Genomic DNA, 19,705 nt, shown 5'->3' with positions numbered 1-19,705 from the left:
TAATGAGACATATAGGGGAGGTTATAAAGATGATTATTAATAAGGCTCTAAGAGTTGTCTTCAAAGGCTTTGAATTTATTGCTAAAACACTTGGGTACTTCTTAATACTATTTGTTTTTTTTTCAATTTCGTTTTTATTTATGAGTGGGTCACTTTTTATCTTCCCATTTATGATTAAAAACCAAATTATCTTACTTTTCTCGAGAATTTCATTACTTTTTTCCACAATTAATCTAGTTTACAACTATTTGTTGTGCCTAAATACTAGCCCTGGTTATGCTAATTCTGTAACAACTCACAATTATATTGATAGTGATAATACACAAATTTATGGTGAATCATTCGAATGTACTGACATTGAAATTGGAACGGGAGACGTCGCCGAACACTTTAATGTTTATGGAACGAATAATGACTTCTTTCAGAGCGACAATGAGAGAGTAGGTGATATAGAATCCAAATATCTACGTAACAAAGATGATGAGTCATTTATTTTTGATAGAAATGGTTACATTGAACTTAAAGAATGTACAAAGTGTGGTGCGTTAAAATATCCGAGAACACATCACTGCTCAATTTGCAACAGATGTGTATTAAACATGGATCATCATTGCCCATGGATAGGCCAATGTGTTGGCCTTCACAATCGTAAATATTTTATTCTGTTTTTGGTGTGGTCATTTTTAAGTTGCTTACAAATTTCTTTATTCGCACTTCCAATGATGATCATACTTATTTCTGCATTACTAGGAGACATGAAATCAATTAATATGACAAACTCAATACTCTCAGACAACTTTACATTTCAAGGATTATTATTGTCCGCAATGCTTTCTATTTCATACTCTATTGGAACGGGGGTTCTGCTATTTTTTCACATATATTTATTGCTTACAAACCAGTCCACTATTGAGTATCACCAAAATTCTTCGATAAAAAAAATTCTCGAGAGTCAAGGTAAACACTGGATAAATAAATACGATAAGGGAACATTGAACAATGTCAGAGAAGTTATGGGTACTACAAAGTTCCCATTAATATTGTTTCCTTGCCTTTAAATTATTTTATTTTGTTCATATATTTTATAGTTCATATATAAACAACATATCAGTTAATATGTTATTAATTTATACGATGTATAATCTTCATATCTATAAGAACGTCAGGTTTAAGAATTTTTTACCAATAAATTCATGTTTTTTTAATAATGAATCTCCTTCATACTCTTCCGAGTTAAGCCTTCTTAATTGTTATTTAAATAACGTTTGATAAAGAATTTTGTTGTTAAAGTGTTGTCTCGATTATGATGCAAGTTTTCTCATTAAAAGTGGGAGAACTCTACAAAGAATTCTTTTTAAATGGTTGCATTCTTGTACTCGTTTGTTCATGACGAGTTTGGACTTTTATGTATTATTTGTTTTACTTCCTTGCAAGTAAACTGAAACTAGTCATTTAACTTTGAATATTTTTCTTATTAAGAGTATTTTTTCTAGAGTTTAAACTATTGGAATGGCCTCTTGTTCTTTAGAAATATCAATAGCGTAAAATGACAATTCAAACAAGATAGTTTCATAAGTCAATTAATTTTGGAAATATCATTTTATCTCTAATGGTCTTTTCTAATAGATAATTTTCTGATGAAATTAAGAACAGTTTTGGTTCTATTTTATATGTCTACAACATTAATGTATCATTTAAAACATTTTATTTTCAATCCTAAAGTTCAGTTAACAAAATACTGAGCATATTTTGATTTCACCACGAATACCATAACTATAATAAATATTTACAATATTAATAGCCATAGAATCTTCATATAACTTTGTAGGAAAAGATTATAGAATACATTTTAAACAACTGAAAACGGCACAAAATAATCGTAGTAATACGGTAATATTTACAAATAAGTGTAGCTCTTAATATACGAGAGTGTAATATCATTGTAAGTTATCTATATTCCTCCAAAAATTTGAAATAAAATAATTAGTGGAAACGATAAATAAAAAAAGTTATTAAAATGTAACCTCACTATTAGAAGGCTCATTATAGTTATTTGTCTGATGTTTGGTTTAATTAAATTTTTCAAAGAAATAAAAATCGGAGCTTAAAATGGATTTAAATTGATAATTACCATTTAAAAAAATATAGTTTTTTTAATAATTCTTGTAAATGGTCATCAATATCCCATAATTCATTTCTGTCAGGTTCCAATAGTCAACATTAAATTAATTAAAAACATTAATTAATGATATGAAGTGTTCCCTTTTCAATAGAAGCTATATCTCTCTGATACTTATTATTACCTTCGTTTCCAAATATACTCAATATGTCGTATTGAAATGAGGGCAGTTTATCCCGATTGTTTGTTAATCCCCACTCAGGCACACCCTTTGTAAGATGACATTTTGAAGAGAAGTAGTTCGGAGGTTCTTGGAACTCACCTTGACTTATAAATTTACACGTTGCCTCTGGAGAAATTCTTGACAATTCTGGAGAAAAACTTGTGGTAAAATCCTCATAGGCCCAGTTATTGTCTAATTGCGAAGATTCAGGCGTATCCAAATAAGAGAAAATTCCTGAATGATTGTTTTCCATTGTTTGATGGTTACATGATTCAAATTTTCTCCACTGACAAATTCCATCGCAGTCAGAATCTTTCAAATTTAATGAAAGATTATGTGGAGTGGTATCAGTACTAGAGATAAAAATATCATCTTCAGACTTGATTAGGAAGGAATCTTTTAAAGAAGGGTTCTTAAACTTGCACTTCAATTCATTTGATGAACTTATTTTCTTAATAGTTGCATTTTCAGTTGGCTTCAAAACAATTATTTCATTTAAAGGTGTTGGTGGTATCTCCGTTGTTCTTAGGTCGTTAAGACTATGCGCAAACGTGCAGTTAACATCACGGCAAATATCACCACGCTTCGTCAATTCACAAAGCCTTGTGAATCTTAGATCTGGTAAAGGTCTCAACTCCTGTACAGAATGAGCAAAGGCACATAAGTTTCCTCTTGTGCATTTACCTACATTGTAAAATGCACACATCTTTGTTTTGTATAGTTGCCTTCGTACCAATTCAGAAGAACTTTTTTTTTGGAAGAGAGATGTATTAAAGTTACAACCAGAACTAAGTTCCGTAGAAAATTGGTCCCTTGAACTCTCCATTAAATGATGTATCACTCGCGAATATAGTTAAATATTTTGCTTTTGCACAAAAATGAACCACTAAACTGCTAAATATGAGGTATTATTCCAAGAAAATAATACTTCAGTGCATAATATCCTGATAGAAACGAGTTTATCACTAAATATGAGATCACAAACGTCTCCCTTTTACATACACTCTTTACTAGACTAAACGGTATCTAAAAATGACCGACATGCCACCAATTACGGCGGTTACTGTGTACATTTCCGAGGCGGGGTGTACATGAAAGTCATTCGAAATATTTAAATACGTAAATGACTAGATACACACCAATTCTAGACCTAAGTAAAAACTGAAACAAACTAACAATAGGGTTCTCAGTGGGTGCATTAAATTCACAATGATCTACCTATCAATATAGACAACCTCACATACAGAAAGTATAAGTTAAACTATATGAAAGACTATTAAATGTATGGTGCCTCACACCCATGCAAAATTTTCTAGAATTGTAATCAGAACTGTTCGGATGATTTAATTAAATCATCTATTTTTAAAATCATTTTAACCGCCTGCGTTGCTAATGCGAGTTGATGTTGTTTGGATGCAAGGGATTCAAATATTTTCTGGTCTCTCATGTCGCTCACACAGAGACTATTGCAATCGACCCCGAATGAATGTTTTTTAGTGGAAATTTGCTTTTGCATGGCTTCTCCAACTAATGACACAGAATCCAACCCACAATTGTCAGCTAATGCATAGGGCAATGAAAGTAGCGCATCTGCAAATGCCTCCACGGCAAATTGTTCTACCGAAGAGACAGAACCGACTTTTTCTTGAATAGCAATACTCAAAGCAATTTCCGACGCACCTCCACCAGGCACAACACGTGGATCTCTTATTAGATTCCTTACAACACATAATGCATCATAAATGCATCTCTTTGCCTCTTCCACGACCATCTGACTACCACCACGGATAAGTACAGTAACTGCTTTCGATTTGCTACATCCTTCAATGAATATCAATTTATCTTTCTCAGTTCCAGAAGTTACTTCCTTTACAACAGTAGCGCTACCCAACTTAGAACTAGATAGTTCCTCAAATCTAGATACAATATTCGCACCCGTTGCAATTGCTATTAATTCAATTTCTACGCCACCAACCCATCTTATGGATGGCAAGTTTGACTGGGAAAGCATGTGATTTGCTTCGTCATCAAATCCCCATTGACATATGACAACATTTGCACCAGAGGAAATGACTTTTTCAACCATATCCCTAAAATATTTCTGTTCTGTCTCAAATAGCAGGTTATAGTCTTCCGAATTTTTTATGTCTATCTTGTGTTTAGTCTTCGGTTTTGGTGGCTCAAAGGGACAAGCTAGCAATGCTATCTTAGCTCCATTAATCTCCTTTCTCATCTGCGGGTGGCTCATCTCTTTATCCAAAACTATCCCATTCACAACACAGCTTTCCTCTAATCTCCCACCTGGTTTTCCTTGAATATTTATCAAATCGAAATTCACGTCCCTTCTCTCCATATCTGCAACTGCCAATACCGCATCCACCGCAATTTTTGCGAAGTGTTCCTGTTGACTACTAACTACCTTCGAACCCAAAGCAGTTATTGCAGACCTAAGCAACAGATCGTTGCCACTCTCAAGAATATCTTCACTTTTCAAGGAGATCTCTTCTAGTCTTCTTAATGCAATACTACAGGCATACTCGAAGCCATTTGCGATTCTAAGTGGATGTATTCCCTTTTCGAGTAGTTTAACTGAGCATTCCAGTAATGCGCCTGCAAGGATAACAACTCCAGTCGTCCCATCACCTATTTCAGCGTCTTGTGATTTCGATAACTCTACTAGGAGCTTTCCACATTCATTGTTTATATTCATTTTGTCCATTATTGTAGCTCCATCATTGGTAACAATAACTTCACCATCAGGACTAACAACTATCTTATCCATGCCTTTTGGGCCCAAACTAGTTCTCAATATATCCGCGACAGACTTGGCAGCCAGTATATTTGATTTATGAGCATCGATTCCCTTCAATCTTTGTTTTTGCTCCTGCTCCTTCAATATTATGAAGGGGTTGCCATATTCATCCACAGAAATATTCATCTCTAGATTCAAATAACAGTATACTAGGTTTTTCCGTCAAATTTAATTGGAGAAAGTCTATCCTAAATAACAGCTAACCGCAAAATGAACAAAAATAATCAACAAGTCAAATTACGGGTCACGTCTATGGGGGATTGTTATTGCGCCGTATTTTGACAAGCAAAATAAAAAATTTACACAGCTACTCCCTCAATTTTAGAGTTTTTCAATATCATGTTTCACTCGGAAGGCTGGCATACTTTAAATATTCAATTGTCTTGGATTAAATGAACGCATTAATCGCTTCTATTTGAACTGTCACTCCTCTTCACATTTACTTGTTATTTTTATTGATCCTCTTTTTTCTAACAATTCTTCTAGCTGCAAAGTTGTAAAGTCGTCTTTTGAACAAAGCTCCTCAAATCCTATTATTTTATGGATAAGTATGGAATTTTTTATAAGGGCTATTGTAGGTAGGATTCTTATATTTAGACTCGAGCAAATGAACTGTGCCTTTTCTGCATTTATTTTTATAAACCTCGCTTCCAAATGTTTTTCAGCCAATTTGCTGAGATGATTATCGAATATTTCGCATCTCGTAGTAGTTGGTCTAAAAAAGTGACATATTACATTCTCACTTCTTTTAATTACATCGAAAAACTCCCTTTCATCAGTTATAATGTCGTACTTTCCATGTCCCATAGATTTATATTTCTTCTTCAATTCCTGAGCTTTTTTCATCTCTTCTATTCTCCTTCTTCTAATTTGGTTAAGCTCGTTTTCATCGTTTTTTATATTATCCAAATTTCTTAATTCCTCATCTAAGATGTTTTCTGTCTCCTCCAAAACCCTCACAATAGTGTCATGAATACTTGTTGTTTCTAACAAGCTCATATGGAAAAAATCAACTCCAAGTTCTAATGAAAAAAAAAAAAAATTACGATTGTTGTGTGGGGTTTACCGCATATGGTGAAAAACTTTATTGGTTTTAATACCAACAATAACCAGAAAGAGCAGGGAAAATAGAGGCTTAATAGAGATAGAATAACAATAATGAGACAATGAAAAATATTTTAAATGTAGTATCCTCAGATAATCCATGCTTTACTAAACATTTGTAAGGAAACAGTCATGAGTTCTGCTAATTGTCGGAGGTAGAGTAACACCAACTGTTAATAGTTCGTGACTAAAGACCTATATTTGATAATTCAATGTATTTTAAGAAGACGAAACTCCAAAAAACGGCAAATAATCCCACGCATCCAACTACAAATCCAACAAATATTTCAAGTGGAAAGTGAAAATACAGAGCAGTGAAAAAGCTGCTATATGAAATTATTCCCAATATTGAAAGAAAATAACCACGAACAAATGCCAATATAAATCTATTTTTAATGTTATTGCATGCTGCGCACCATTCAACTGAAATAATCAAAATATACATTGAATACAAGACAATATGGTCTGAAAAATCAAAGAAGGAAACCCTCTTTTCTGCGCCACTAATAATTACATGGAGAAATATTCTTCTATATATCGAAATGGCGATGTAAACTAACAGTCTGGGGAAGTGAATTAGCATCATTGGTTGTGGTGATGACAGAGAAAAAAACCATGGTAATATTACTGCTAGATAACCCCATATACCTGAATTCTTCCCTAGAACATAAGAATATATTCTTTTTCCAAACATGTAGCATGGTGATACGTAACCCCCGGAAGCCAAAAACAAATTAAGTAGAAATTTGCTGCTTTCTGCACCACCTTTTTGATGCATAACTTCTTTACCTTTTTCATCTTTTTCGTGAAAATTGTTAATTGCAAAAACTAGTCCTCTTTTAAATTTAATTAATGCATGATCCCCAAGTGTAGAGTATATTACCTTTTGTATTGTGCTTATGGTGTCTGTTGACCAGTAGGTACCACGTTTATGCGTTCCACCACAAACAATAATCTTATTTGAAATGGTTGAATTGTAATAAATACTTGAATCGTTGTAGTTCCACAGCTCCCTGAAGAACGATATTTGTTTCATTGAATCCTCTACTTTCTTCAATTCCTGAAATATTGTTTCGTCCTCTCCACTCAAGTAAAAGTAATTTTTATATTCTTCAGGGTGTATCTTGCGCAGTTTCACAACATGAAGGGAAACACCAATAAGGATGAACATGGACATAAAGAACATCATTGAAACCTGCACAAATATCAATTTTAATGTTTTTGACGAGAATAAAGAATAGTACTCCCTCTCAATTTTTTTACTCATCTTCTGTTAATTTGTCAATTGGACGCATTAGCACTAAAGTTGTAAAACTTTCAAAAAACTGAAGAACAAAATAAAAAAGAGCCAACAATATATACTAACAAATTAACTTTCATATGGAAATACATTATATTTATCGTAGATGCACATATTGAAAATATGTTCGTACTATAATCCCTCGATAAAGGTTTGGATAAATTATGCTAATTAATTAAAACAAGTTGAATATTTAGCGAACTATATTGTTGTATCTTATAGTTTGACCAATATTGTGCTATTCACTGTTATTATGCAAGTAAAAACCGAAGTGATACCGCTATATTAAATTATGGATTCATTTAAAGCATGCCAATAGGATTACTTAACAACGGCCACCCTCATATTTTGGCTTCTTTGGCGCCCCAATTTTTATCAATCCTTCTAAATTCGGAGCTTACGCCAACTAACAATTTTGATGTTTGCACTCGAAGCCTTGTTCGTTTGACTTGTTTTGGTATTCATTGATGATATATTTTTATGTAATATAAAGCCCCCCACACTATTATCTTTCCCTATGGGAATTTTTAAAAGTATTTTTCTAATTTCAATCTTACCACTTGATAATACGAATGCACCCATTACAAATGATTCAAGTAATTCACCCAACATACTGATATACATTTTTAACAACTGATGTATTTAGTATCATTTACTTTGTGTTGATTTGTCCATCCATTACCGTTTGAATTTGAGGTTTCTGGTGATTTTGGTGACATAGGTAGAATAAAAGATAGTGCATAAACTGGTGTAAGATATCAAATATTCCGGTCATAATTGTAATTATTTCTAATTAATACAGCTCTGAGTTAACAATTGAAACAGTATGTATCACTTAATTATTTGTGGAGCATCCACAAATCATTTTCCTGTGAGGTTTCACCATTTCAATTATTCCTCAGAGAATAGAACAAATTCTTAGCATGATTATGAATAAGTTAGGTGACGAAATAAATGTCATTTATTTTTTCTGCACAGGGCTATTGACTTAGTAGCCTTAAAACTACAAGAAACAATTAGAATTTGTTAAATAGAAAGTTTCCGTAATACGTGTATCGGTCTATGGAAAAAAATAGTAAAATTAACTACTAAAGGAGACTAATTTAATTCAATGATTTTTTATGCTTCAATAGTGACTTATACCATAAAAATCTATGTTCTTATTGAGAATATTTCTGATTTAATGTCTCACGAACCGTGAGTTGAATCAATACCTGCATAGATAGGGCAAATTTCCTACTAATTTACATATATACTTAGTATATGTCGAGAACTTGAAGACCTATTGCTACATTTTGATTCCATTTTTTATAGGAAAAACGAAATTCTACCTTTTTTAACCAAAAACAAAATAACATACCCGAGTGAAAATATTGGGAAAATTTTAAATAGCGTAAAAACGAAATATATATCACTTGAAGCTGCAGATGATAATCATTTTAGAGAATATATGCACTGTTCTGTTGATTTTATATCACATGTCAGAAAAATATGACTTTTTATTCATACCATCTCAATATTCCAAAATTTTGGCATAATTATAAAAGCAATTATTAACTTACAAAGTAACAACATATCACCGTTTTTTTATATAATAAAAGTGATCACTCACGTTTGTTCTATGAATAGATGTGCGAATATATTGACGATTGATATTACATGTAAAACTTTGTTCATTTGCTTTTACCTTTGTGTCTTTTTTGGTTTATTTACTACTAATGTTTTAAAAAAAATACGGAATTTATTTCAACAAAATAGATAGATCTTACAACACTTTTTTCCCAGTTTTTGCATAAATCGATAACAGCCTTATTTCATGATGTCTCGATATCACAAGTAGATACAACACGATTTGACTTATTATATGGAAACTTTATCACTAAAATTGCCGATTCCCAGTGGGAACAATTTATCAGTCTTATTCCTAAGTATCATTTATTCTTGTTTTCATATATATTTATCTAATTTATTTGAAGACTTGATAAGGCATATAGGGAAATATCCCCTATTTTTTTAATTATTTTGCCGTCGATTATATATAACTTAATGTTGAATCCGCACATTAGGAATCTTGGGCCGCAATTTCAAATGAAATGAAAATTTAGTAGTTTCAGAGAGTAGAAAAACATAAATATCGGTTTGTAATGTAGTTCTAAAAATTAAGACGCTCACATTTAAATATAAAAAAAACTAGGGAGACTTATGAGATAGAACATCATAAAACATGAAAAAAATTGCGAAGATAAATATATGCAATTCACACAAATAGTTAATTGAAAATATAATTCAACTATATTCAATTGATTTCATATAAAACTTCTCAATTTCTCTGACCTTTTCTTCCATTATTTCTCTCGTTGCATTAACCTGCTCTAAATAATTATGATGTAAATTTTTAATTTCTTCCTGCATAGACTCGATACAAGAACTTGCTTCAACCAATGCCGAGTTGGTGATTTCATCTATTTCGGTGTTTTTTTTATAGTATACTGCGCAATGAAGTAGCTTTTCCAAGTTTGTTTTATGATCCATGGTTAAATCCAAATTCTCCGATTCTTTCATTATATCATTGAATTCAATGTTGTTATCATATAAGATATCGCCACATTCTGTTTCTAGTACTTCCAGAGTGTTCAGGAGACCATGGCATTTTAAGAACTCACGAATCATTCTCAGAATAAGCGTTTTACTAGCATCACATTTCATGTTAGAACTTATATTATTTAAAGAATCATTTTTCAAATGATTGGTAAGGTGTATTCTAAGTGATTTTTTAATGAACTGAATTAGTTTTTCATCTTCAATAAACTTTTCATAGATAATCTCTTCTATATAATCGTCATCACCTTGTTTTAACATGTTTGTGTGGATCTATAATTAATTAAAAAAATAAAAGTATGGCATAGCAATTTAACCTCCAATACAAGATAATATAACTTTTAGAAAATTAGGGCCAAAACCTATTTTACAATACTAAAAATCCTTTTCTATGTTAGTACATGTGATTACGCGCCTAAGTGCAAGTGTGTTGAGTGGCAAAACACAAACTATTATTAAAATCCGGGAAAAAAGTTTACTATTAATAGATTCAATGATTTAACAGAAATTTCCTCACTATTTAAATAGTAAAATCAAGTATGAATGCTGAGTTTGATCATTTACCTAGCTTTAGGAGAAGAAGTAGTGTTTTTGTTGGAACACTTACAAAAGCAAATGAGAAACTACAGACACATGTCAAAAATATTGATATATATGGGAAAATTCATGATGATTATTGTGTAAAGTCAACAAGCAAGAGTATAATATCTTTTTTGTTATATGTAATTGTTCTTATATTGATATTAAATGAAATACGAAAATACTATCTTGGAGAGAAAATCGATAATATTAATGTAGATAACAACCTAAATAATAAACTTGATATCAAAATGGACATTTTATTCCCGAGTCTAAGATGTGAAGAAATATCTCTTGATACAGTTGACAATGTTGGTGAAAATCAAGTAGATGCGAAAGGCGAACTGAAAAAAATACACATTAACATAAACGGTGACGAGGTTCCTAGTCCCTCATTTGAAGAAGGTAATAAAAATGTGTGTTTAAGTTGCTATGGTGCAGAATCAAACGAATATAGATGTTGTAATACTTGCGACAAGTTAAAATCTGCATATAGAGAAAGGGGGTGGTCATATCTTGAAATTGTTGACAAATCACCTCAGTGTTTAGATAAAATAGGTTGTAGGATAGTTGGAAAGATTCAAGTAAACAAGGTATCTGGAAACTTTCACGTAGCTCTTGGAACTGCAACGGTTAAAAATGGAAAACATGTTCACGAATTTAATATGAATGACATTTCTCGGGGCTTCAACACTAGCCATGTAATTAACGAACTGACTTTTGGTACTGATAAAATTCCATTCGTCAGTTCACCACTAGATAAAGTTGAAAAGGTGGTAAAGAAAGGCACTAAAATGTTTCATTACTACATTAAATTAGTTCCAACAGAGTACATCGTGGGAGATGGAAGGGAGAGTTTCTCCGGAAATCAATATACATACTCCGAAAAAGAAAAAGAAGTTTATGTAAGCAAAGGTGAATTATCAGGACTTCCGGGAGTATTTTTCGTTTATGACTTTCAGCCATTTGTCCTTAGAAGAATACATCAATCAATTCCTCTTACACACTTGGTCACATCTTTCTGTGCAATTGTTGGAGGGATATATTCGGTTATGTCTATTCTAGATTCTATATTAACGTGGGTGCTTAGAAAGGTCAAGGAAAATTTAATTTTATTTGAACAGTTAAAACTTGAATATAGTAAACTAGCACTAAAATAGGTATTTCTTAGAAGTATTTGATTTTCCAATACATGCTAAATGTTAACTTTTCTGCATGCATGTAAATTATCATGCCATGTAAATTCAATGAGAGTTGAAATTAAAAAAAAAAATTAAGTCATTAAAATCAAAATATCGAAAATTTGTTGGAGAAAAGCAATAGTTATTGGACTAATAAACCACTCTATAAATAAACTATTTAACGGATTCAAGAATGAACTCGAATTATTCAGAAAACTCAAATTCCAGTGAGATGGTAAATATAGCTAAGTACCTCTGTATTAGACTGAAAGAATTGGGGTGCGACCATATCTTTGGTGTTCCTGGTGATTATTCCCTCTCATTTTTGAATGTTGTTGTGGAGAACGATATTGAATATGTTGGTACCTGTAACGAATTAAATGCAGGTTACGCAGCAGATTCATATGCAAGAATAAAGGGAATTGGCGCTATTTCAACCACTTTTGTTGTAGGTGAATTAAGTGCAATAAATGCAGCCGCAGGCTCTTATGCAGAGGATGTTCCTGTAGTTCATATTTGTTCTGCCCCGATTACTAAACACCATAAAAATGGAACTTTACTTCACCACACAATATTTGATTACTCGAAAACGTTGAGAATGTTCGAACAAGTAACCGTAGAGGCAGTAAAGATTTCAGATAAGGAAACTGCAGGAGAGTTAATAGACAATGCACTAATTAAATGCAAACATCTATCGAGACCTGTTTACATTTGCATATGTGCAGATATGGTTAATGAATTAATTAACATGCCAAAAGAACCATTGAAAATCAAGGAAAGACAGAGCAATTCCTCTGAGATTGAGTCATTTATGAAAAAGGCCATACAATTAATAAGAAATTCTAAACAACCAGTTTTTATAGTTGGATATGAATTTCTAAGAACTCGAAAAACTGATTTAATGATTGAGTTGCTCGAAATCTCTAAAATCCCATTTACAACAATGCTAATGGGAAAAACAACAATAGATGAACACCATCCACAATACATTGGTCTCTATCTTGGAAAAAAAGGTGATCAACATGTTAGGCAATATGTTGAGGAAAGTGACTGTTTAATTATTTTGGGTGAGAAATTAATGGATTTTAATACAGGGTTTTTCACACAAGAATTTCCAAAAAATTCAATGATTTATTGTCATCTTGGAAAGGGGAGTATAGGTGACAAGGAGTACAATGATATCTATGTGGAAGACGTTGTAAAGGGGTTGATACAGAGTTACAGATTAGGGGATTTGACTCGGTTTGTATTCCCAGGGTATACACCACCATATCCTCAAGCAAACCATATTTACTCCCATAGAAAAAGCAAAGGGCTTGGATTAGAGTCAAGAAGAAGCTTATCTATTGAAAGGATATTTGATATTATTGCATTTTCACTCCCTGATTCAGTAAATGTATTGGCTGAGACTGGAATTTCGCTATTTAGTGCATTGGAATTGATGTTACCTAAGAATTCACAATTTTTTTCACAATGTTTCTTTGGGTCAATAGGTTACTCAGTTGGTGCAACCCTTGGACTATCCATTGCAAGCAAGAAAAGGACATTTTCTTTTATAGGAGATGGCAGCTTACAAGTAACCGTCCAAGATTTATCAACAATATTCAGACGTAGTTTAAATCCAGTAATAATCATAATAAACAATGACGGCTACACAATTGAGAGGGAAATTTGTGACGATGTTTATAATGATATATCACGTTGGAAGTATTCAAAGTTACCAAAACTATTTGGTTTCCCAGAAATTCCAGCTTTCATCTGTAAAACAGAGGGAGAATTCTATAAATCAGTAAATTATGCACTCGATAATACCGACAAGGCATGCGTTATCGAGGTAATATTAGAAAGGTGGGACTGTAGCCATATTCTTAAGGAGATTAGCAGAGAGATGGCAATAAATAGTCAAATAAAAAGGATTTTGGAGAAGAAATGTGAAATATAAAGGCACTACTTATCACAGCTAAGAAAATTGCCAGTTTTCTTTTTTCAAATCCTCCAATCAGTATTAATATGAAAAAAAATGTTTCGTAATAAAATATATATAAAAGAATCAACATAAATAAAAAAATTGCAATTGATACATAATTTTAATTATTCCATCATTGATGTCTCTTTCATTTGAATATTCTTAAAATCATCCGTACTCGGTAATTGAAAGTGTCTAATATTGTTGTCTTTAAAAAGGAAGATTGAAATATATAAGAAAACAATCAAGCAAATAACTACTAAGGAAGCATTAATTGATAAATTTTTTATCCATATTGGGATTTTGAACTTTTTTCCAAAAATGTCCACTTCAGTAGAGAATTTCTTTGAATCAGTGCTTACAATTTTATCGTCATACAAATGATGGTTGACATCTTCGTCGCTTGATAACAGTAAAGAATTCGTTACTCTAAACGGCTTTTCTTTTCCATCCCTATATTTGAGTATTTCATTCAGAACTATTGACAACCTTGCACCTGCAATTAGTATCCTGTTCCTAAAAATTTCGAACCATGCAAATTCTAATGTTAAATCAATATTAAAATTCTCACTTATTGGTTCTCTAGATAATGGGTTTGAATATATTTTACTACACATTAAATTAAAACTTTCAAGTGCCCACTCATCTACAACATCAATTCCTATTTCCTTCCAACGTTGAAGTTCCTTATCATATGAGTCTCTTATAGCAAATATATGAGTCCATCCTCCAAACCAAAAATGTGGCTTCTCTATCTTGAGTTTTTTTGTGATACCATATTCCCAAATATCATATAGCGAAATTTTTTCGTTTGTTCCGTTAATAACCATTACACCTTTTATATCTCTCCCCAAGTTATCATCAGAAAAACCAAAGTGCAAAGGTTGGTGAAGATCACCTATCAAGTTAATTAGAAACTTCACACAGTCTGAATCAGTTAGTTGTATTCCAATAGGATATTCTATTTCTACTTTATTTTGTGACCCAATTAAGCGATAGAATAAATGTTTTATCATTCTAACGAGGCAATATTTATTATTACCGCAATTGTTTCCTATATGATTAGTGTTATTCTTATCCAATAATCCATTTGTATCCTTTATAGTCCCGTCTCCATTAAAAACAAAGTCACTTCTATTTTGGCTTTGAAAATGAAATGGAAGTGTTGAGGGGTGTTTCTGAGATACTCTTTCACCCCAACCAGAAATGTCCACAATGTCTTTTCCATTCATTAACCTTTTTAACTTTTGTGAATACTTATGTTGCAAACCCGAAATGGTTGTCATACCTATTGCACTATGCCCATCTGCATCGAATGAAATTGCTCGAGTGGTCAATAGTGAAAAAATATACATAAATAAAATGAGCATCTTTTTTTATATTAATATCATATGTAATACAATCTAATAAAGATCTCATTAATGTATATGCGTTTTAATTGCACACCTTATTCTATGAATAGTGGGAAATTATCCAGGCTTGAGGGCAATAACAAGGATATGGCGCCACTAATGCACCGTTTCATTTTGAATTCAAAACATTAACAAATTAAGTAGATATTTTGATAAAGACAGCAATTTAAACTTTTTTGCACATACTCTGAAACAAATCATGCACTTATTAAGGCATTAGTTTGAGAAGCAAATATACGAGCATTCTTTTCATTCATTCAAAAACTGAGTTATATTTCAACACTGATATTAACGATATTTTATTGAACTAGGTTAGGATCGGTTTCTTTTAGGCGATTTATGGATAGTAATACCTTCCTTTAAGCCTCGAATCATTAATTTCCTTTGCTTTCTATTCTCTGAACAGTTAAGTGGCGCGCCAACCACCTTGAGCGTTGCAAACTTCTTAAGTCGCTAAAATGAAACAGAGAAAACCAATTGAACTTAAAGGTTCGAATAGCCACAAACTTAATAATGTATTAGAGCAACCCTTGGAAAGCATTGTGACTCATAACCCGAAATTAAACAAGAAAATCAACTTCAGAACGACTCAAAAAACTGAAGTAGAGATAGTAAATTCATTATCGAACTCTTTCAAGGAACCTAATGGAACTAATGACGATACCAGGGCAGAATTTGCAGTATTTCTTCTAATTCTAATAGGAAACGAAATAGAACTGAAGTTGAACGATGGTAAACTTTATCGTGGGATTTTCCAGTCTTTAGACACGAGAGACAATGAAATATTTATTTGTATTCAGTATTGTGTAAGAATATTCGATATCTTCTCAGATGAGCGTTCCATTCCTATTGAGAAATACAAAATTTTCCCCCTTCAATCCGTCAGCAGATTTTTTACAACAAACATCAATGGAGTACAGACATCTTTCGAAGACATTTCGAGTGAAAAGGCTATCAAGTCTAAATCACAAGATCAGTTTAAAACAGATGTTGAAATAGGTCAGACACAAGAAACGATTACTGAGAGAGCTTTACAACCTTGGGTCTCCGAGGAAAACTATACTGAGGTAATTGAAGATGTGCTTGGTGAAACCCCTGTAACAAATTGGGATCAATTCGAAGAAAATCGCATTAAATTTGGCGTTGAAGGCACCTATGATGAGACGCTTTATACAACACCGTTGAATTACGATGATATATCAGAAGAAGAAAAAAAGAAGGCTGAACTACTTGCGAAGGAAATTGAGAGCAATCAGAGAAAAAACCACATTTACTTTGTTGAAAATGATACTGACGGGCTAAAGACAGTGGATGATGAGGAGATGCATTTCAGTTCTGTATATAGGGAGACAGATGATAAAAATATAGTGCCTAAAACAAGTGAAGTTGTTGAAGATAGGTGCAACGACATTCCTATTAAAGTGGCCAGTCAAAATGAAGAGGATAAAAACTCCAATAAAAAGGCGAGTTCAAAAACCAATTTTTCATTTAATCCGAATGCAAAGGAGTTTCAACCCAGATGTATTACTAAACCAAACATCCCTAATAGCGACTATAACTACGGAAGCAACCACAACCTTGTACAAGTTGTTGAAAACCCATTATTCATGAACTATCAAACCAATCATTTTTACAGTTATCCTATGAATGAACGCGATATTCACTTCCAACAAAATATGGAATTAAACATTCCAAAAGGCCAATATGATATTAAAACCTCTTTAAATACAAATCCAATGTTTCATAGTGAAATTACACAATATGAAGTTAACACTGGGGAATTTGTAGTAAGGGAAGTCGATTTAAACCAGCACATTCAAAATAAGGAATATTTCGTCTACGATGGATCAAGATTTAATGAATACCATAATTTGGGATTCCCAAAAAATTACCCCATTTCTAATCGCCCATACAATGGGGGTAGCCATAATAGTGTTTATTATTTTCAAAACAGAGACCAAAATCCACAATCTTATCAGTACTATCAGGTAGCAGAAGACCCGAGAAACTGGAGTAACGAATACCCCACTTAGGGTTCATGCATAGATATCAAAAACCAACGGTCAGCCGAACTATAGGTAACAGCCAGAGGTTGTCAAATATTATGCAGAAGAAACTACTGCCCTAACACTACTTTCATGCAATCGGCAATATTCAAGTAGTTTGATATGATTGGATTGCCTTCTGAAGACAATTCGTTTGATTCATCAGATTCATTTTGATCTTTGGTATTGATTAGAAACTCAAGCTCCTCATTGCTTAGTAGATTACAATCATTTCTTAATAAAGAAAGTAGGGTATATCCCTGTATTGTACTGTAATTAACCAGTTTTCTCCTATGATTTATTTCTTTTTCCTTCGGAGGCATGAAATATAATGATTTTTTACCAAAATTCACCATGTCTATCAAAGTAGATTCTATCTTGGCTTCATCTGATGAATTCCTTAGGGAAATTATAAGCTCTAAGTATAATATAATGCATTGAATTGAGCAGACTTCAAATGAGCAATTGCATGGATTTAATGTGTCCTTAGCATATTTTATGAATTCACCTGATCTCACAATATCGACTTTCCCAAGGTATAAATAAAGAGCAATAAATAGGTATATTTCTGCAAAATCACACCTACTCAGAGAATACATGCTTTCTTCTATAGGTACTTCATATATGAGTTTTGTGTAGTTCATCAGGTGTCCTGCTAATTGAATGAAATATAAATTAGAGGACTCTTTACGATAGTCAAATGTAACTTCATCGGACATTCCAAGCAGTATGTTAGGAATTATATTTTCCCAGCAAATAATCGAGTGAACTCTTAATTCCATATCTTTGTTTTTAAAACATATTTTTTCTCTTATTAGAAACGAAAATAAATCATGTACCTGCATCAGGATTTGAGGTCCGGTTTGGACTGAGTGGATTGTCCTTGTCTTCGATAAACAAAGATCATATATTGCAGTAATTTTGGTGTTGAATAGGCCTTCATTTCCTCTATTTAGAGGAAACATTATTGGAAAATTTTCAAATATATAATTTGTGTAATCAGTAATATGCTTCAGTAATTTTGTGCACTGCAAACTATTCATTTTTCTTGAGTTTTTCACCACCTCGTTTCGTATATCCAAAAACGTATTAGTAACAAGTAGGTTCAAACTAGTAACCTTATTTACAGGGACAGAGTTAAAAATGGAATTCTCTCTTTCTTCTACAGCATTTAGTAGGACATGAAGCTTTGTGAGGAGAACGTAAATATTCAACATCGTTATTAAACTTGAGTTAAATATTTTTTGGCTTGATCTCAGCAATCTTTGTGCACATGAAATGTAGATGATAGCATCACCAATCCTACTTGAATAAATTGAAAGCGAAATTAGACAGTAGATTGTGGTTATGAACCTTACTTCCACATTACTTTTGATTTGTTCAATGCCCTCATTGAACCTTTTGGAATCCTCCGATAAGATAGATATTGCATATTTAATGTAAATTTCACCAACTTGTTTTGTTTCAATTTTTTTAATTAATTTTAATCCATTTACCAATAGTGAAATATAAGGAAAATTTTGAATAATATTGTCATTCTGCAATATATTCAAATAACTATTTGATATTTTATCATGATCATTTGTAGAAAAGTCACCGAATTTTATGATAGAAAAGTCAACAGTTTTATAAGATTTAAATCGCATAACACTTAAGCCCATATTCCTATCTCTTAGAAGAATATCCAATTTAAAAAATATTTCTACCCAGTCTTTGTAGTTCATGTTATAATTACATAGCAACTTAAGATTAAACAAATAAAGAAAATCCTTGCAACCATCGATATATGGGATAGGTGGTAAATCAAGTTTCAATGATTGGTTTTTTTCTGTAAATCCCAGATAGACCTTTTTATGCTTTAAAGACTCAAAGTAACTCATAAAAAAATCTATCAAATAGGTAATTAACAATCTTAGGTTATGTGGAGATCCATCAAGAAATAATACCAATCTATCATTGAAAATATCCAGACCTTCAATATCAGTTAAATATAAAGAAGTAAAGTCATCCGTTTTTTTATCTGAAACGTTGAATTCATCATCCAAAAATATTTTTTTAATCAAACTATTCCCATTAAATTCCTTACTCTCACTTATGATCTCTTTATTTAGAAGTCCAGTATATAAAACCCGAATAATATCATTAATTTCCATTTCCTGGAATTTCAAATGTTATATCACCAAAGTATATTTGTTCAAATACTTCTGAATAATATTGACTATAAGGCTAATATGATTATTAATCAAACTTAATTTTAGTATTTTCGAGAATAACCCAGTTTATTTTCTTTATCCCCACACTTGCAATGACTGGAAAAAATAGAGCCGCATGCCATTTAAAGATATTTTATATTGATAGTAATTTGT

The 19,705-nt window shown here is 32.1% G+C and overlaps 11 protein-coding genes across 11 annotated transcripts; 4 read left to right on the top strand and 7 right to left on the bottom strand.

Moving 5' to 3' along the window:
* Window positions 1-29: 29 nt before the first annotated feature.
* On the top strand, window positions 30-1,058 carry FG379_003534 (uncharacterized protein; the record flags this gene model as incomplete). Its single annotated transcript, XM_067329163.1, has 1 exon — window positions 30-1,058. The coding sequence occupies one exon, from the start codon at window positions 30-32 to the stop codon at window positions 1,056-1,058; it is 1,029 nt and encodes a 342-aa protein (XP_067185340.1).
* Window positions 1,059-2,238: 1,180 nt separating this feature from the next.
* On the bottom strand, window positions 2,239-3,168 carry FG379_003533 (CCCH domain protein; the record flags this gene model as incomplete). The annotated part of the gene is made up of 1 exon (XM_067329162.1): window positions 2,239-3,168. One exon carries the CDS (start codon window positions 3,166-3,168, stop codon window positions 2,239-2,241), a length of 930 nt encoding a protein of 309 aa, XP_067185339.1.
* A 498-nt stretch (window positions 3,169-3,666) lies between these two features.
* FG379_003532 (T complex chaperonin) lies at window positions 3,667-5,280 on the bottom strand (the record flags this gene model as incomplete). The annotated part of the gene is made up of 1 exon (XM_067329161.1): window positions 3,667-5,280. One exon carries the CDS (start codon window positions 5,278-5,280, stop codon window positions 3,667-3,669), a length of 1,614 nt encoding a protein of 537 aa, XP_067185338.1.
* Window positions 5,281-5,577: 297 nt separating this feature from the next.
* Window positions 5,578-6,153, bottom strand: FG379_003531 (ATP binding associated with cell differentiation 1; the record flags this gene model as incomplete). Its single annotated transcript, XM_067329160.1, has 1 exon — window positions 5,578-6,153. One exon carries the CDS (start codon window positions 6,151-6,153, stop codon window positions 5,578-5,580), a length of 576 nt encoding a protein of 191 aa, XP_067185337.1.
* A 292-nt stretch (window positions 6,154-6,445) lies between these two features.
* FG379_003530 (uncharacterized protein) lies at window positions 6,446-7,525 on the bottom strand (the record flags this gene model as incomplete). Its single annotated transcript, XM_067329159.1, has 1 exon — window positions 6,446-7,525. One exon carries the CDS (start codon window positions 7,523-7,525, stop codon window positions 6,446-6,448), a length of 1,080 nt encoding a protein of 359 aa, XP_067185336.1.
* Window positions 7,526-9,844: 2,319 nt separating this feature from the next.
* Window positions 9,845-10,417, bottom strand: FG379_003529 (uncharacterized protein; the record flags this gene model as incomplete). Its single annotated transcript, XM_067329158.1, has 1 exon — window positions 9,845-10,417. The coding sequence occupies one exon, from the start codon at window positions 10,415-10,417 to the stop codon at window positions 9,845-9,847; it is 573 nt and encodes a 190-aa protein (XP_067185335.1).
* Window positions 10,418-10,695: 278 nt separating this feature from the next.
* FG379_003527 (serologically defined breast cancer antigen 84) lies at window positions 10,696-11,895 on the top strand (the record flags this gene model as incomplete). The annotated part of the gene is made up of 1 exon (XM_067329156.1): window positions 10,696-11,895. One exon carries the CDS (start codon window positions 10,696-10,698, stop codon window positions 11,893-11,895), a length of 1,200 nt encoding a protein of 399 aa, XP_067185333.1.
* A 214-nt stretch (window positions 11,896-12,109) lies between these two features.
* FG379_003526 (pyruvate decarboxylase) lies at window positions 12,110-13,858 on the top strand (the record flags this gene model as incomplete). The annotated part of the gene is made up of 1 exon (XM_067329155.1): window positions 12,110-13,858. One exon carries the CDS (start codon window positions 12,110-12,112, stop codon window positions 13,856-13,858), a length of 1,749 nt encoding a protein of 582 aa, XP_067185332.1.
* Window positions 13,859-14,007: 149 nt separating this feature from the next.
* Window positions 14,008-15,252, bottom strand: FG379_003525 (S1 P1nuclease; the record flags this gene model as incomplete). The annotated part of the gene is made up of 1 exon (XM_067329154.1): window positions 14,008-15,252. One exon carries the CDS (start codon window positions 15,250-15,252, stop codon window positions 14,008-14,010), a length of 1,245 nt encoding a protein of 414 aa, XP_067185331.1.
* Window positions 15,253-15,752: 500 nt separating this feature from the next.
* On the top strand, window positions 15,753-17,327 carry FG379_003524 (uncharacterized protein; the record flags this gene model as incomplete). The annotated part of the gene is made up of 1 exon (XM_067329153.1): window positions 15,753-17,327. One exon carries the CDS (start codon window positions 15,753-15,755, stop codon window positions 17,325-17,327), a length of 1,575 nt encoding a protein of 524 aa, XP_067185330.1.
* An 83-nt stretch (window positions 17,328-17,410) lies between these two features.
* Window positions 17,411-19,492, bottom strand: FG379_003523 (uncharacterized protein; the record flags this gene model as incomplete). Its single annotated transcript, XM_067329152.1, has 1 exon — window positions 17,411-19,492. The coding sequence occupies one exon, from the start codon at window positions 19,490-19,492 to the stop codon at window positions 17,411-17,413; it is 2,082 nt and encodes a 693-aa protein (XP_067185329.1).
* Between the last annotated feature and the right edge of the window lie 213 nt (window positions 19,493-19,705).

This window comes from Cryptosporidium bovis (genome assembly GCF_009768925.1).
Source record: "Cryptosporidium bovis isolate 45015 chromosome Unknown contig_8, whole genome shotgun sequence".
In the NCBI taxonomy this organism is placed as follows: domain Eukaryota; phylum Apicomplexa; class Conoidasida; order Eucoccidiorida; family Cryptosporidiidae; genus Cryptosporidium; species Cryptosporidium bovis.
This window is presented reverse-complemented; position numbering and strand designations above follow the sequence as displayed.